General features: G+C 43.8%; 2 protein-coding genes across 2 annotated transcripts in view; one reads left to right on the top strand and one right to left on the bottom strand.

Annotated features, from left to right (window-relative positions):
• The window catches only part of METAP1D (methionyl aminopeptidase type 1D, mitochondrial), an 82,964-nt gene extending 69,925 nt beyond the window's left edge, over nucleotides 1-13,039 (bottom strand). Inside the window, exon 1 of the mRNA XM_084892354.1 lies at nucleotides 12,915-13,039. Coding sequence (XP_084748480.1) covers nucleotides 12,915-12,954 — 40 coding nt within the window. The 5' untranslated portion in view covers nucleotides 12,955-13,039. The remainder of the gene's footprint in view (nucleotides 1-12,914) is intronic.
• Nucleotides 13,040-13,100: 61 nt separating this feature from the next.
• The window catches only part of SLC25A12 (solute carrier family 25 member 12), a 143,539-nt gene continuing 139,626 nt past the window's right edge, over nucleotides 13,101-17,013 (top strand). Inside the window, exon 1 of the mRNA XM_084892316.1 lies at nucleotides 13,101-13,232. Within this exon, the coding sequence (XP_084748442.1) occupies nucleotides 13,215-13,232 (18 nt within the window). The 5' untranslated portion in view covers nucleotides 13,101-13,214. The remainder of the gene's footprint in view (nucleotides 13,233-17,013) is intronic.

Here is a 17,013-nt window from a genome sequence, read left to right as displayed (position 1 = left end):
TTTTTTCCTCCATCACAGCACCAGCTAAAATGTAAGAAGGAAAAGCCGTGAGATTTCAGAGTTGAAGTAGACCTTAGAAACCACTTAAAACTGAGGTCTGTGCCTTTAAAAATTGCCAAGGAGCTTGTTGAACAGGCCCCACTCCACACCTACTGACTCACAATACCCATGCTGCCTAGAAGGGAATAATATTAACTGTTTAACCTAGGGGTGTCGAACTCAATCAGAGAAGGGGCCAAAATCTAAAATCCAGCCTAAATCGCGGGCCGAATGGTTTACTGAACAGTCATAAACTGACAATGTCATAAACTGACAGCGGAGTGCAGTGATGATAGCGCGGTGCGGGCCACATTGCAAGGCCTGGCGGGCTGGATTTGGCCCGCGGGCCTTGTGTTTGACATATGTGGTTTAACCCATGGTTACAATACAGCACTAGATGTGTGATCAGGATGCTACTGGAACCAAGAGGTGGTGCATACAAATCAAAGTGTACTTAAGCTGAATTCTAAAGTTTGAGCAGAAATGTACTGTTAGATGAACATCAGTGGTGGTATATGCATTTAACACAGAGAGCAGTATAGGTGCTACAGCTTGAGGGAAGAGTGACTATCACAAGGATTAGAGATGTAGTCTCAGGGACAAAATATAAAGAGCTTTGTGTTCTAAAATAAGGACTTTAAATCTTATTATTTTTATTAATCCTCATCCAAGGATATTTTTCCATTTATTCTAGAGAGAGTGGAAGAGACAGGGACAGACAAAGAAATATTGATGTGAGAGAAACACATCGATTGGTTGCCTCCTGCATGTGCCCTGACCAGGGCTCCGCCAGCAAGGTATGTGCCTTGACCAGAATCACCGGAATCACCGACTCTATCCACTGAGCCAAATAGCTAAGGCTAAATCATATCTTAAAGACAGATGGAAGACATTAAAAATTTGGGCAAAGAAAAGTACTGATCAGATTTAAATTTTAAATTAATTTTTCAAAAATTGGGATGAGCTGGGTTAAGAGCAGATAAGAGGCAGGAAGTTAAAGAAAAAGGCTATTATAGTCCAGAAGGGGACAAGTGAGTGGGCCTGATTGGGAAGATGGAGAAGTCTAGCAATTACTTACCCCTTTCTCTCCTCTCCTTAGGTCTCTGGCCTAGGAGCTTGTGTGAATATTGGAGTTATTAACTCAAAAACGGAAAAGAGGAGGAGGGACAGACTTTTGGGCAAAGATGATGAGCTCTATATTGGACATGATGACATTGCACTGGTTCTCAAAGTGTAATTCTTTAGAGTATCATCACTTGGGAGCTCGTTAGAAATACAAAATTGCCCCCAACTGAGGGGCTCAGGTGGTTGGAGCATCGTCCCACACAGGAGGAAAAAAAAAAGTTTGCGGTGTGATTCCCAGTTTTGGGGTTCAATCCCCGGTCATGGAGCATGTGGGAGGCAATCGATCAATGTTTCTCACATTGAGGTGATGTTTTTCTTTCTCTGTAAAATCAATAAAACATATCCTTGGGTGAGGATTAAAGAAAGAAAAAAAATTTGGCGAGTTGGACAGAGTTTAGTTGTTTTTCAATAAGCCCTCCAGGTTCTAACACACACTGAAGTTTGTAACCACTGGGACAGTCTAATCTCTAGCTCCAGAGGATAATTAACTTTGGGGTATACTATAGATAGAAAGATCAGAAAATAGTGGCAGCTGAAGGCACAGGTTGCAACTAAGTCACATAAGTTACATCCAGCGCTGAAGTCACCATTCCTCATAGAGTCTTATGTTCCTACCTCTGCACTACTTGAAAGGATCTCTTAAAGTGAGCCTCTTATTTCAGATCAAGGAAAAATTTATAATATAGTATCTTATTTGTTGAAGGTATCCTTTGAACCCTGACTGCGGTTCATTATTAGAGTCCTTATATTCTCATAAGTTTGTCAGCAGTCATGAAGTCATCACCTTTGCTATCTGTGGCATGCAAGTCCCCCTTATTTCTCACACGCACATATTTTCTAATAACCTTTTTCTTTTTAAAACTTATCTGCTTTCATATCTCTTTTTAAAATATATTTCATAGATTTTTTTTTACAAAGGAAGGGAGAGGGTTAGAGAGTTAGGAACATCGATGAGAGAGAAGCATGGATCAGCTGCCTCCTGCACAACCCCCACTGGGGATGTGCCCTCAACCAAGGTACATGCCCTTAACCGGAATCAAACCTGGGACCCTTCAGTCCGCAGGCTGATGCTCTATCCATTGAACCAAACTGGCTAAGGCTGCTTTCATATCTTAATAATCACAGACCATCTGTATCTGTTCTTTTTAAAAAATATGTTCTTATTGATTTTTAGGAGAGAGGAAGGGAGAGAGAGAAACATCAATTGGCTGCCTCCTGCATATACCCCCACTGGGGATCAAGCCCGCAATCTGGGTATGTGCTCTCACTGGGAATCAAACTGGTAACTTTTTGGTTCCTGGGTGGATGCTCAACTGCTGAGCCACATCAGCTGGGCTGTCTGTCTCTGTTCTTTTTTTTTTTTTTTTTAATATATCTTATTGATTTTGTACAGAGAGGAAGGGAGAGAGATAGAGAGTTAGAAACATCGATGAGAGAGAGTCATCGATCAGCTGCCTCTTGCACACCCCCTACTGGGGATATGCCCGCAACCAAGGTACATGCCCTTAACCGGAATCGAACCCGGGACCTTTCAGTCCCCAAGCCGACGCTCTATCCATTGAGCCAAACCGGTTTCGGCTGTCTCTGTTCTTAATAAGCACAAGTTTACAGGACTCAGTTCCATCTATATTCCTGACTCTTCTCATTCCAAACATCAAATCAAATGGCAATGGTTCCTCCCCCAAATGACACTTCCTCTTATCAGGGGCCATTCATAGGCTCTCTTCAGTGTTGGGAAAAAGAGTTATTTGGAGACACATTCTCAATTAAATTTCTATTTTTTAAATAAACAAACCTAAATTTACCCTGGAGTTTTTTAGACTCCCTTCTAATTACTACCTTGTTTTGTCTTGGGTTAATATTAAATCTTTTCTCTTATACCCAAGTAATGATGCTACTCTTGGCAATATGACTAAATTTCACTTAGCGAGTAACCAACCAGTTCTTACCCTCTATAGAAACTTGTATATTTACTGTGTGTGGGATGGTATAAAAATTACTTATACATATTTCCTGCCCTAGCAGTCTTGATAATCCACTAACTAGTGTGATAAGGTTAGTGTGAAAACCATTACAAATATAACAGTGAGTGACTATAGAGGAAATGATGAACTCAACATTTCATTCCAACCTTTATCTTCCACACTACAGAGACTGGATAGCTAAGAACTACATTTCCCAGACTCTCTTACATGAGGGCTCTATATCTGAATGTCACTCTAACAGTTAGATGCCTTGGTGGAAGATTTGAATGGGAAAGTGTGGTGGAGTCCTCATTACTGGTGCTTTTACTCTCCTTTTTCTACTGGTGAGCACAGGTGTGCAAGTGTTAGGTTTTTCTGAGCAGCATTCTGGTGTCCCATAGCTTCACGAGTATTGAGGAGGGGTAGCAGCTTAGCTCTCCTGGTGGGCCAGTCCGGAGGAGCTACTCTGGAAGTTGTTCCTGTAGGCTGTCTCTTTAAACCCCCAACAACAAAGATCACCCAATTCCTAAAGTAAAGCTACTTCCACTTGGAATAGCTAGAATGACTTTCAGTTTCCTGCACCTTAATCCCAATTGGGGTTCAAACAATTGATGTGAAAAAGAAAGGGAAGCCCTAGCTGGTTTGGCTCAGTGGATAGAGTGTCAGCCTGCAGACTGAAAGGTCCTGGGTTCGATTCCGGTCAAAGGCACATACCCAGGTTGCAGGCTCGATCCCCAGTAGGGGCATGCAGAAGATCAATGATTCTCATCATTGATATTTCTCTCTCTTTCTCTCCCTTCCTCTCTGAAATCAATAAAAATATATTTTTGAAAAAGGAAGGGGTAGCAGAGAGATAAGATCACAATCATTAGGGAGGACCAAGAGAGGACCTATAAAGAAGGTGGTGCTTGACATAATCTTTGACATATATAAGATTTTGGCAAAAATGAAGGGCAAGGAAACAGCATACTAGGCTGAGGGTAAGGTATAAACAAAAATGAAGACTTATAGCAAAATGGGTATTTCCCCTCCTATTCCAACAGGAGACTGCCTAATTTAAAAAGATAAAAAATTTATATTGGTATGCAAAAATTATCCTACTTATATGTGTGTGTGTGTGTTTTTAAACAGTAAGCACTTAAGTCATCAAAATCCTGATACTGTACAGCTTTTTGGTCGGGATGAGCCTCATTTCAAAGATTCAATAGCCTGCTGGTACTGCTCAGTGGTTAAGCACCGACCTATGAACCAGGAGGTTGCAGGTGGATTCCCAGTCAGGGCACATGCTGGGTTGGGGGCTCAATCTGGGTGGGGAGGTGTGTGCAAGGTGGCCAGTTGATGATTCTCTCTCATCATTAATGTTTCTTTTTCTTTCTTTTTTTGTTAATCCTCACCTGAGGATATTTTTCCACTGATTTTTAGAGAGTGGAAGGGAGGAGGAGACAGAGAGAGAGAAACATCGATGTGAGAGAGACACATCTATCCATTGCCTCCGGCACTCACCCCAACTAGGGCCAGGGACTGAGCCTACAACCAAAGTATGTTCCCGGAACCAGAACCGAACCTGGGACCCTTCAGTCCATGGGCCTATCAGACTAGGTTTCATCACTAATGTTTCTATATCTCTCTCCCTCTCTTCTCTGAAATCAATAAAAATGTATTAAAATAAATAAATAATACAACGTGGTAGCAAGCAGCTGTGCTTTTGAATCAAATGACTACTCATTTGTGACATTCCAAAATAACCTCATGGGTGTATCTATTTGTGGTTTAACCTCTTTATAACAACACCTTTTGTTATAATACATTCACAAATCTGAAAAAAAATGCTTTGTCAGACTGTTTCCCAGGTGCATGTGCTGCGAGTGTGTGGTCACGGTTTGCCAAACTGACCTTTGTTTTGCTCTCTCCTTTCTCCTGTGTCTCACATGTGGCCTTGTCACACTCAAATTTCTCTCTCTTGTTCCTCACCTAGTAGATGGGCATCACCATACACAACTCCTTCACCTCTTCCCTGCCTCCCCTCACATCTGCTTACTACCACCTCACTTCAAGTTCTTATACACTTACTTTCTTTTCAGCGATGTGGTCCTTTCCCCCTCTCTCTTCCAAACTCCTTTGCTTTCAATTTCATCTCCCCTCAGACTCCTTGGCCCTCACCTCTCCTAGCACACGCTCCAACAACTGCTGCCCTGGGTCCTGGTTCTGGAAAGGGCTGTTGTCAGGAAATCTGCCTGAGTGGCTGAGGCGATAACTGGGGCAAGGGTAGGGGTGCCAATCATGGATGTGGGGCACCAAGAGGCCAGGTGGCCAGCCAGGGTTTCCCAGGCCTCGGGGGCAGAAGGGGGTGGGCCTGAACTTAAAGAAAGGGGCCGCCAACGCAGGGGACAGGCCAAGTCCTGCTGCTCGACAGCCGGAGTGCACACACAGACGCTCTGTGGCCCGGATGGGGTCTGAGATTGCCAGTTGGACATACTGACCCAAACAACCAATTAGGACATGTTCAAGGTCTGCTGAACAAAACAGTCTTTTAAACTAGGCTAAATCCCCTGTTAAGAGTTGCTGATTTTTCTCTCCCTAAAATTTCCAGATTTACTGTCCTAGTAAGAACTGCAAGACAAATCAGAAAAGGGTACTAAAAAATCTGACATACTCTGAACATTAGAGTTCATGTGCTTTTGGAAATAAACCAGGTATCTGGTAAACACTGAGGGATCTAGAAGGTATGCTTGATGAGCATTTGTATTAGGAAGGAATTTAAGATCAAGGTCAGCAATAATTAATATGCATGCAGGAAATCATCAACATTTAAGCATAAGCAATATGAGTCTCATTAACTCTTCAATCACTTCCCATTGCCTGAAGGAACTGGTGGTAGTCTAATGATTAAAGCAATAACATTAAAGTAGAAAACAATATTAGAAAATTAATCTGACCCTTATAAAAGAAGCGAACACAAGTACTAATCCACATAAGCTGACTTTACATGACTCCTGGGAAGCTGTGATTTTCCTGTAACCCATACTGTCTCCCTGTCCCCCAACTTAGAAAGCTTTGCTGAAAGGTGACTGGCGAAAGAGATGGTCAAAGGCTTTCTATTTTTAAATCTAGGAAATTGATAACCTTTCAGTGCTTTCCAACATGCCATCACACTGCTACCTAGCTGTTTGTCACATCTCCCACTTACTGTATCACCAGAGAGCAGCCTCCCTACACCCCAGCCTTCTGCTGTGTTGCTCACTCACTTTTCCGATTGCAGTGCCCCAGGGCTCAGCAAGGCCCTGAACAGCTACAAGTCACAGAGTAGAAAGTAGGGAAGAAATGACGACAGAGAGGAGCTGTCTTGTGAAATAGCAATTCCTAGAGGGTTTGGTTTTCACCAGCATTCGCTAGTTGACAGAGAGTATGACAAGGGCGTTCTTTTCATTCCTAACATATTTCTGTTTGATTTTATAGGAAAATCATAATCTCACTGATGACAGAGACGAGACAGAGTATATGATACTCCAAATTCAGAATTATCACAATGGTGAATAGAAGGATAAATACTAAGATAAATAAGAGTGTGATGTATAGACTCCAAATGTGAATAATAAAAGGATCTCAAAAGTTAATTTTCCTAAGTTAATATTTTACTAATTAATGAACTTTCTCTTACGGGTGTTGTAGAAATTTTTAAAAAATCACAGTCATATTACTAGTAGCCTTTCTTAGGACGAAAAGTGATTTTTTTCTTTAGAAAATGTTTTTTAAAATATATATTTTTTGATTTCAGAGAGGAAGGTAAAGGGAGAGATTGAAACATCAATGATGAGAAAAATCATTGACTGGCTGTCTTCTGCACGCCCCCTACTGGAGATCAAACCCACAACCTGGGTATGTGCCCAGACCTGGACTTGAACTCTTGATTCATAGGTCGACATTTAACCACTGAAGCACACCAGCCGGGCAGGAGGTAAGATAATTTTAAAAATACCTACTCTTTTGATCTATGGTGAGACCGTGAGTAACTTTTACTTTCTTCTTTAAACATCTCTATAATATCTTCATACTGCCACTAGGAATAGTTATTAAGCTTATTATGTGTCAAGCTCTATGCTGAGAGCTGCTGCTGTGGTGGCCAGCCTCCCAGATGGTCCCCAGTGACCCAGCCTCCTGGTATCCACACCTGGCCTGCCACTGTGTGCTGGTCTATGTGATCAGAAGTACATGGTGGGAGTGATGGGAAGTCACTTCTGAGATTTGATTTAAAAAGACAGATTTCTGTCACAGTTACTCCGGTTCTCTCTCTCTCTTATTACCAATTCTGAAAGAAGCAGACTGCCTTGTTGTAGGCACTCCTATGAAGAGACACAGGCGACAAGGAAGTGAAGTCTTGCTTTGTATTGTTACATGTAGTAGGCTTCTTTCTCCAAAGAAACTAAGTACTATATAACCCAGTTCAGAAGTCACCTCCATCATGAAACTCCAGGCTAGCCCCAAACCTTCCAGTTCTCTCACTTCATTACCACCATACCTGTTCTTTGACCTTGTGGGAATTCTCATTTTAGAATAATTCCTTCCCCCACCCAAACTAGCCTCTTCTCTTTTTACTTATATATAATACTTTGGATTACTTGTTGTAAGAATAATAATGGACCCAGGAAGGCAGGGGGTGAAGGGGTAAGAGATCAACCAAAGGACTTGTATGCATGCATGAGCATAACCAATGTACACAGACAGGGGGGAGGGGGCAGCTGGGGAGTGGTCAATGGGGGGAAAAGGAGACAAATGTAATACTTTAAACAATAAAGAATTTAAATTTTAAAAAAATAATGGACCCTGAAACAATCAATATAAACAAGGTCATGTCCTTAGAAAACTTCCAGCCTAAGCTTGACTCTAGAATTCATTAATTTAATCCCCCTCTTGCCAACCCCTCCCGTTCCCTTACTTACTCCCTGGTCTTTCCAGGGCATCCATCTGGAAAATTCCAATCAATCCAACTCCCCTCGCTCTTTTACACGCACAGAGGATGCCCATTTAGAGAAAATCACACAGAGGCAGTGAACACTACCAATACCGTCTCTAATTTCACTTGGAACTTAACAGTGCGGGGCAGTCCTTCTATTATCCTTTATCAGCTTTTTCTCCTCTTTACCATTCTCTTACCTTCTTTCATCTCCAACCTCTGCAAAAATGGTCAGAAAGAAATAGAAGTCCAGCTTCTTCAATTTTCTGTCCTTTTTCCCACATGAAGAACTGTTTACATGCACATCTATCATTTCCTCCAACCCTAAGGGGGCAGGAGTCTGTATCTCCACCCCTTCGCACACACATGCCTCAGCTGTCCCAGTCAGGCGGTCCCCAAGTCCTGTATATTCTACTACCAAAAGCAGCTAGCTTCAACTTCTTATCTTCCATGGCTACATTGCTTAAACTTCAAGCACTTCTTTTTTTTAGATTTCTTCCCTTCCCCCATTCCAACCTCTTTTCCCACTTAATAATCTCTAATAAATCTGACTCACAATTCAAATTACCTGGAATTAAATTCTCACAGATGTCAAAAAAAAGGGTAGGAAGAAGTAAAAATTGCCTTAAATTATTCGTGGGAGTAAATCGAAGATGAGAGAGAGAGATAGTGAGAGCAAGAGAGAGACAGGGAGGAAGAGAGAAAGGAATACAGGTACTACCCTGTTTCCCCGAAAATAAGACAGTGTCTTATATTAATTTTTTCTCCCAAAGTTGCACTAGGTCTTATTTTCAGGGGATGTCTTATCTTTCCATGCGCTAGGTCTTATTTTCGGAGGATGTCTTATTTTCAGGGAAACACGGTATTTTGGCCTGTCATGTGAAGATAACTGACATTTTGAGATAATTAATCTTTAGGCTTGCCATTTAACTTCTATACACAAATATTTTTTAAATATATTTTTATTGATATTTTACAAGAGGAAGGGAGAGAAATAGAGAGTTAGAAACATCGATCAGCTGCCTCCTGCACACTCCCTGCTGGGGATGTGCCTGCAACCAAGGTACATGCCCTTGACCGGAATCGAACCTGGGACCCTTGAGTCCGCAGGCCGATGCTCTATCCACTGAGCCAAACCGGTTTCGGCCACAATATTTCTATAGGGGGTTCTATTCTGAAAGGATTTCATTCACATTATGTGCAGATACTGTGTTCCCTAAAAGGCTCTTGTTACGTTACCTTTTGGTTTCAAGAGACTGATCTGTCATTTCCAATGTCACAACTCATAGTTTCTACTCATCCCTTAGCCCCGTGGTCGGCAAACTCATTAGTCAACAGAACAAATAATAGTACAACGACTGATATTTCTTTTGAGAGCTGAAAACTGACTTCTGCGCATGGGCCATGAAGTTTCAATCGCACTGTATATGCATGCCCGCACCTGGTATTTTGTGGGACAGCCACACTCAAGGGACCAAAGAGCCACATGTGGCTCGCGAGCCGCAGTTTGCCGACTACTGCCTTAGCCCATTATTGAAAAGAACAAGTCTTAATAGCCTCTCAATTCTGTATGTTTTTAATGAGTTTAACTTCAAACAAGGTACTGTGCCTATTAAGACAAACAGGACACAGCTCATCAATAATTAACAATTTAGTTAGGAGTGCAATAGTGAGAAAAGGATGGTAATTAACATATATATAGGGTATACTGTTACTAAAGCTACAATGAGATGGAGAATCATGAGGAATACTTTATGCCCTTCTTAAGAGGTTAAGAAATGTCTTCTTCCCATTTTTCCAGGAGGAAAGATGCTCATAGATGTTGATAAATGTTGGCACATAAAGACTTACAGTAGCCTGGCCAGCATGGCTCAGTGGTTGAGCATCGACCTCTGAACCAGGAGGTCAAGGTTTGATTCCTGGTCAGGGCACATATCCAAGCTGCGGGCTGGATTCCCAGTGTGGGGTTTGCAGGAGGCAGCTGGTCAGTGGTTCTCTATTTGTTGTTTCTATCTCTCTTTCCCTTCTTCTTTGAAATCAATTTTTAAAAAATACAACTTATAGTAGATTGAGGTAGATCACTCTAAATGGGTGAAAAGGAAAAGAAAGGAAAGAGGAGCCTTCATGAATTTACTCTTCATTTTCAACCCAGGGGAAAGGAGAGGTGGAGAGCAGGTGGTACAGGAAACTTGTCTGTAATGTAAAACTAGCTATGAATACTCCATAAAGGGGGCCTGTCCCCATCCCTAAATCTCTTCCTAATGACACATTTTCCCTTCCTCTTCTTATGAGAAGTTCCCTTTCTCAGCTGTTGCAGCACTGTGGGGTATAGTGGGATGGGTTATAGGAACCAATAGCCAGGCCTGGCTTCCCTGTAACAGCTTTTCCTGTCTGAGCCACCATTTGTCAAAATCATAAGTGACAAAAATATTAATATGTTATTTCTGTAATATGCAAAGACAGCATACACACACACACACACACACACACACACACACACACTAGAGGGCCAGTGCATAAAAATCATGCATTATGTCCCTCAGCCTGGCCTGCACCTTCTCCAATCTGGGACCCCTTGAGGGATGTCTGACTGCCCTTGAGGGATGTCTGACTGCCAGGTCTGCTGGCTCCTAACCACTTGCCTGCCTGCCTGCCTGATTACCCCTAACCACTTCTGCCTGTTAGATTGATCACTCTCTAACCCCTCACCTGCTGGACTGATTGACACCTAACTGCTCCCCTGCTGGCCTGATCATCCCCAACTGCCCTCCCCTGCTGGCCTGATCACCCCCAACTGCCTTCCACTGCCAACCTGATTACTCCTAACTGCCCTCCCCTGCAGGCCTGGTTGTTCCCAACTGCCCTCCCCTGCCAGCCATCTTGTGGCAGCCATCTTGTGATGGCGTGATGCCACCTAGGCTTTTATTATATAGGATATATATCTGTGTGTGTGTGTTTTGCCTCCTCCTTTACCTTGACTTTCTCCCCAAATCCTCTTTACCGTTCTCTGTAGTGCACAAAAAATAAGTCTAGTTGCCATTACTTCTTGTCAAAAGAGGAAACAGAAAAGTAACTTGATTAGTACAGAGTCTGGACTGGAGCCCAGATCTTAAGAGATGTAAATTGGCACTCATTTCACAAAGCTGCACTCTCATGCTGACTTCCACTCCTCCATTCAACCAGTTCAAAACACTGCCTACATCACATTCCCCTGACACATCTCTCACCTCAAATCTTCCTCTGGCTCCTCTCTCATCTCTAACAGCACTGAAATACTGAGGTTTATCTGCCTACCAACCTCTTTCCTCTCTAAGAACATTCTCCTCTTTTGCCCCCCCCCCCCTCTCACACACACAGACGCACATCATCATCATCATCATACTTGTCCTGCCTCACCTGAACTTTGCACACTGATTTTTTAAAATATATTTTATTGATTTTTCACAGAGAGGAAGAGAGAGAGGGATAGAGAGTTAGAAACATCGATGAGAGCCATTGATTAGCTGCCTCTTGCACACCCCCTACTGGGGATGTGCCTGCAACCAAGTACATGCCCTTGACAGGAATCGAACCCGGGACTTTTCAGTCTGCAGGCAGACGCTCTATCCACTGAGCTAAACCGGTTTTTGGCTGCACGCTGATTTCTAAGGAGAGATCATGCCATGAAGTGCAGAGAAATTAGCCTTAAAAAAAAATAAATCATGTTCAAATACCCATTTTGCCTCTCACAATCTGGGTGACCAGTCACACTACTTAACCTCCACGTCTATCATCTGCAAATAGGGAATACTGCCCATTTATTGGGTTTTACACTGTGTAGCTGACATATGTAATGTAGTTAACACAGTGCCATGTACTATCAGGCATTTAATAAACGCAGTTATTTACTATAAAAAATAGTATTTATCTCACCGGACTTATTCCTACATGCCTGACACCTAAAGTAGTTTCTCAAAATGTTAGTTCTCCCCCTCCGCATCCTTGAAGCAACTTCCTACTTCTTTCTAACAAAGATTCAGAAACTAGTTCCAATCCAACAAAGATTTCCCTAATTCAGATGCAGAAGTATTTGTAGATTTACTAAATTTTCACACACACACACACACACACACACACACTCCATACACCAATAACCCTTACTGAAAGCTACCCAGACATAAACCTTAAGTCCCTGTTAGAACATAATCACATTTTGCAGGTTCCCCGCCAAAGCCGTGTGAGATCGTGAGGACCGACCCCAGCGTGCCCTCCGGGTGGTAGCTCGGGGCCAGGCGCGCAGCGGTGCCCCGGGCTCCGCGCCCAGCGCCGGGCGGGGACGGGGAAGTGTGTGCACCAGGCACACCCTGAGGTGCCGGGAGGACACTCCACACGACGTCCCCTCAGCCTCAGGGGGTGACGCGCGTCGAGGCCACGTGGTGACGTGGTCTGGGCGGGTGACTGAACCCGTGTGTCAGTGTCACCGCGTGTGCCTGCCGGTCCCCGCGGCGTGTCAGTGTCACCGCGTGTGCCTGCCGGTCCCCGCGGCGGGTCAGTGTCACCGCGTGTGCCTGCCGGTCCCCGCGGCGGGTCAGCGGCGGGTCAGTGTCACCGCGTGTGCCTGCTGGTCCCCGCGGCGGGTCAGCGGCGTGTCAGTGTCACCGCGTGTGCCTGCCGGTCCCCGCGGCGGGTCAGCGGCGTGTCAGCGTCACCGCGTGCGCCTGCTGGAGCCGCACAACCGAAAGCACATCCGTGTGCGCGCCGCGACGTCGGAGCGCGAATGTGGATGCCCCTGAACCCGAGGGACCGGCGAAGGGCGACGCCGCGAACCCCCGCAGGGCTGTCCTGCAGGTGCTTACCTCTGCGGACGAGCAGGTGGATGCCCCTGGGCGCCGCCATGTTGGCGCGGGTCACGTGGCCGCGCGCTCCCCGCCCCGCCCGCCGGAGCGGTCCGGACGCAGCCCCGCGGGGCCAGGACCGCCCGGGGGAGCGCGCGTGCGCGCGGCGGCCTGACTGCGGGAGCGCCGGCGGCGGCGGAGCGGGTCCGGCCCGGGGCAGCGAGGGAACCCGCGGCCGCCCGCCCGAGCCCCGCTCCGGCCGCGCGAGGCGGGCTCCGGCCGCGGTTCGCGCGCCCGCGCTGCGCCCGGCGTCCAGGTGGGATGGAAGAAGCCGGTCAGGTAAGCGTGGCATCCGGTCTTTGGTGCATCAACGCTGTGGTGCATGGAGTCCTGAAGTTGGGAGGAAAAATAAATAAATAAAAGCACAATCGAGCGTTCACCTTAGCACTTTGCATTGTTTGCCACTTTAGTTGTGAATTCTTTCCCCGGATTCAGCTGAAAGGTAAATTTGGTTCAAAGTCGCCAGCTGCCCCTGGGCAGTCCGCTAATCTACATTATTCAACGGAGGCTCCAAGACAAGACAGGATTTGTGTGCAGCTGCAAAATCTGTTCCGGGTATGTGTGTAGGGGACTTCTCATTTCCCAAGGACATCCCCCGCTTAGCTGTATTAACGGGAGACGTAAGCCTGAACTTGACTTTTAAGAATGAGAGCATGACGTCTGCTGATTGCGCTGCTGAAAGATGCAGCCTACGGAAGGCCAATGGTGAGACAAGGGAGGGAGCTGATGTGTCCCTGGTGATGACAGTGCCCGTTTGTCCCAAATTCACTTTTCCTCTTATTTGCGTTCTGGGGCAGATTCCATCCTGTCATGGACCAGGTGTCATTCATCTTGGTAGTCTGGTGCCCAGCAAAGAGCTGATATGCAAGGAGTATCTGGTGAAGGAATTGAACTCTCCATGGAACCTGCCAAACCAAGAATGTAACAGTTTCCCGGACTTTAAATGCAATAAAGATGGATAAGGATTTTTGGTAAATGTGTTTCCTAATTAATTTTTAACGATTTAATTTAATTATACACTCAGTGAAAAATCCAGACAATTCAGAAATTCAGAGTAAAGGAAAAAGTGCAGTCCCCTTCCTCACCCTGTCTGCACTCCACAATCCCACTCTCCAGATGCAACCCCCCTCCCTCCCAGTGTGCATCATTCCAGGCCTTTGAGAGGCAAATATTTGTAAATATTTTAAATGGATTCACAGACTTACTGTTGCAACTTGTTTTTTTTCCATTCATCATAAACATCAAACCTCAAGACGCTTAGCTCAAGCTCATTCTTTTTAATGACTACATAGTTCTGATATTTTTTACTTTTAAAGAGAGTGAATTTTGGCCCTGGCAGGTGTGGCTCAGTCTGTTGGAGCTTTGTTCTATACACCAAAAGGTCACAGGTTAGATTCCCTGTCAGGACACTTATCCAGGTTGTGGGTTCCATCCTGTCTGCCATGCAGGAGGCAACTGATTGATGTTTCACGCTCACATCAATGTTTCTCTGTGTGTGTCTCTCCCTCACTGCCTTGGTTTTTAAAAGATCATGTCTTGCCCTAGCTGGTTTGGCTCAGTGCATAGAGCATTGGCCTGCGGACTGAAGGGTCCCAGGTTCGATTCCTGTCAAGGACATGTACCTTGGTTTTGGGCACATCCCCAGTAGGGGGTGTGCAGGAGGCAGCTGATTAATGCTTCTCTCTCCTCGATGTTTCTTACTTTCTATCCCTCTCCCTTCCTGTCTGTAAAAAAACCCAATAAAATATTTTAAAAAGAGATCATGTCTTATTAGAATCTTTTAAAAATATCTGTATCGTTTTTATAAAAGAAATATATCAAATAAATTCTGATATTTATATTTTTGAAAAGTCAGTCTTACCTTTCTCCTTCTACTTAATATTTTATTATAGATTTATACCATATAACTTTTTTCAAAAGTTGTATAGATTTAGTGATAATATTTAAATTATATTGGTCTCTGGAGAGTATTAAGTTAAGTGAAATAAGCCAGGCAATGAAAGAAAAATATCACATGATCTCACTCATTTATGGAAAATAAAGAGCATTATAACCTGATGAACAAAAAGATAGATACAGAGGCAGTAAAGCATTGAACAGACTGTCAAATTACAGCGGGAAGGCTGGGGAGTGTTGGGGAAGGGGGGAAAAAATCAACAAAGAACTTGTATGCATGCATATAAGCACACCAATGGACACAAGACACTGGGGAGTGGGCTGAGGGCATGGGACAGGAGGTAGGGGAGGCTGGGGAAAGGTCATTGGGGAAAAAAAGATATATGTACTACTATATATAATACTTTAAACAATAAAAAAATAATAAATAAGTTAGAAAAAATAAATTATATCGGCCTCTGTAATGTATGTATTGAATTTGTAATTCACATTTATTTTTTTAAAGTTTTTTTTAAAAATATATTTTATTGATTTTGTACAGAGAGGAAGGAAGAGAGATAGAGAGCCAGAAACATCGATGAGAGAGAGTCATCGACCAGCTGCCTCTTGCACACCCCCCACTGGGGATATGCCCGCAACCAAGGTACATGCCCTTGACTGGAATCGAACCAGGGACCTTTCAGTCCCCAAGCCAATGCTCTATCCATTGAGCCAAACTGGTCTCGGCTCACATTTATATTTTTTAATGCCCTAGGGTAGGGGTGTCGAACTCAATCAGAGAAGGGGCCAAAATCTAAAATCCAGCCTAAATCGCGGGCCGAATGGTTTACTGAACAGTCATAAACTGACAATGTCATAAACTGACAGCGGAGTGAAGTGATGACAGCGCGGTGCGGGCCACATTGCAAGGCCTGGAGGGCTGGATTTGGCCCGAGGGCCTTGTGTTTGACACATGTGCCCTATGGGATTATGTGACATGAAATCCTTTAAAAATAAATTTTGCTTTGTAATACATTTTATAACTTGTTTTACAAGTTTAAATTTTAAATACTCATTAGGATTACTTATAGTGCAAGATACTTAAAAACATAGTAAGGTACTTATATATCTATAGAAGAAAATTGTTATTTATGAACATGTAAAACTGACTGAAAAAAATGTGGTGTTTTTTACTGGGCACAGAGCAGATTCTATGTACTCCAGCCTTCATTTACCATTGCTGAGCTTGCCATCAGTTTGGCCATCTGAATCAGAAAAAGTAGCTTTTTTTAATTTGATTTCAGGATCCTTTCTTAGCATTTTAGGCTATAGCTTGAGAAGAGTATTTCCAAAACTGCCCTCTAGTTTGTCAAATTTTAGTATGAGGAAATACTTTTATTTACTTACATGTCTTAAGTCAAATATTCTTTCTAGGAACTAGGAGTTCTGCATAAATATAATCTGCATACAACAGGGACCCCTCTTTGTAGCTGAGCGGACCCCTTTAAAGTTAGGGCCCGGCTTCAAATGATTATATGTTCAAAGCAAAAAGTTTCTAGGGCACTCTTTTAGCCAACTTGCATGCAGAATGTCATTTCCAATAGCAGTCATTTGAGACAATAAGGATATGTTACTGGTAAATCTAGGGATGTCCTTAGAAAAAAAGTGTATAAATGCTCCATGTTTGTTTGTTTGTTTGTTTAGGAAAACTAATGCTATACCAAGGCAGTTGTGAAATCATGTGGATTTCTTTCCTGGATTTGTGGTTGCCTAGGACCCCTGTCTGATAAGGGCATAGGGGATTTAGTTGTATGTGACCCTCATGTCCCTCCCATTTTTTGTCTAATGACATTTTCTCAAGTGAACATTAAGTCCCACTCCCTTCTAACAAGATTGCTCTACTTGAGCCCCTCCTATATTGAAATCAGAAGATTTCAGGGATCTATAGCCTAATGCATAGACCTAATCCAAATTGACAGTCTGTCATGTAAGCAGAGTGGAATGGGACCGGTCAGGGCTAACATTGTCCCAAGGGAGTCGTTCTCAGGACCAGCCTGGCTCATTTATTTTTTCAAGCTGGTTCAACCCCTGAGCTTTAAATATATTATGGGAGGTTGTAAGGCAGAAATCATGGTGCAGAAACAGCCTAGTCACTTTTGGAGCAGTTGCCCACCTGGAATGGTTG

Source organism: Pipistrellus hanaki (assembly GCF_964339955.1).
Source record: "Pipistrellus hanaki genome assembly, chromosome: 8".
NCBI lineage: Eukaryota > Metazoa > Chordata > Mammalia > Chiroptera > Vespertilionidae > Pipistrellus > Pipistrellus hanaki.
Note: the sequence above shows the minus strand (reverse complement) of the source record. Positions and strands in the feature narration are given on the sequence as shown.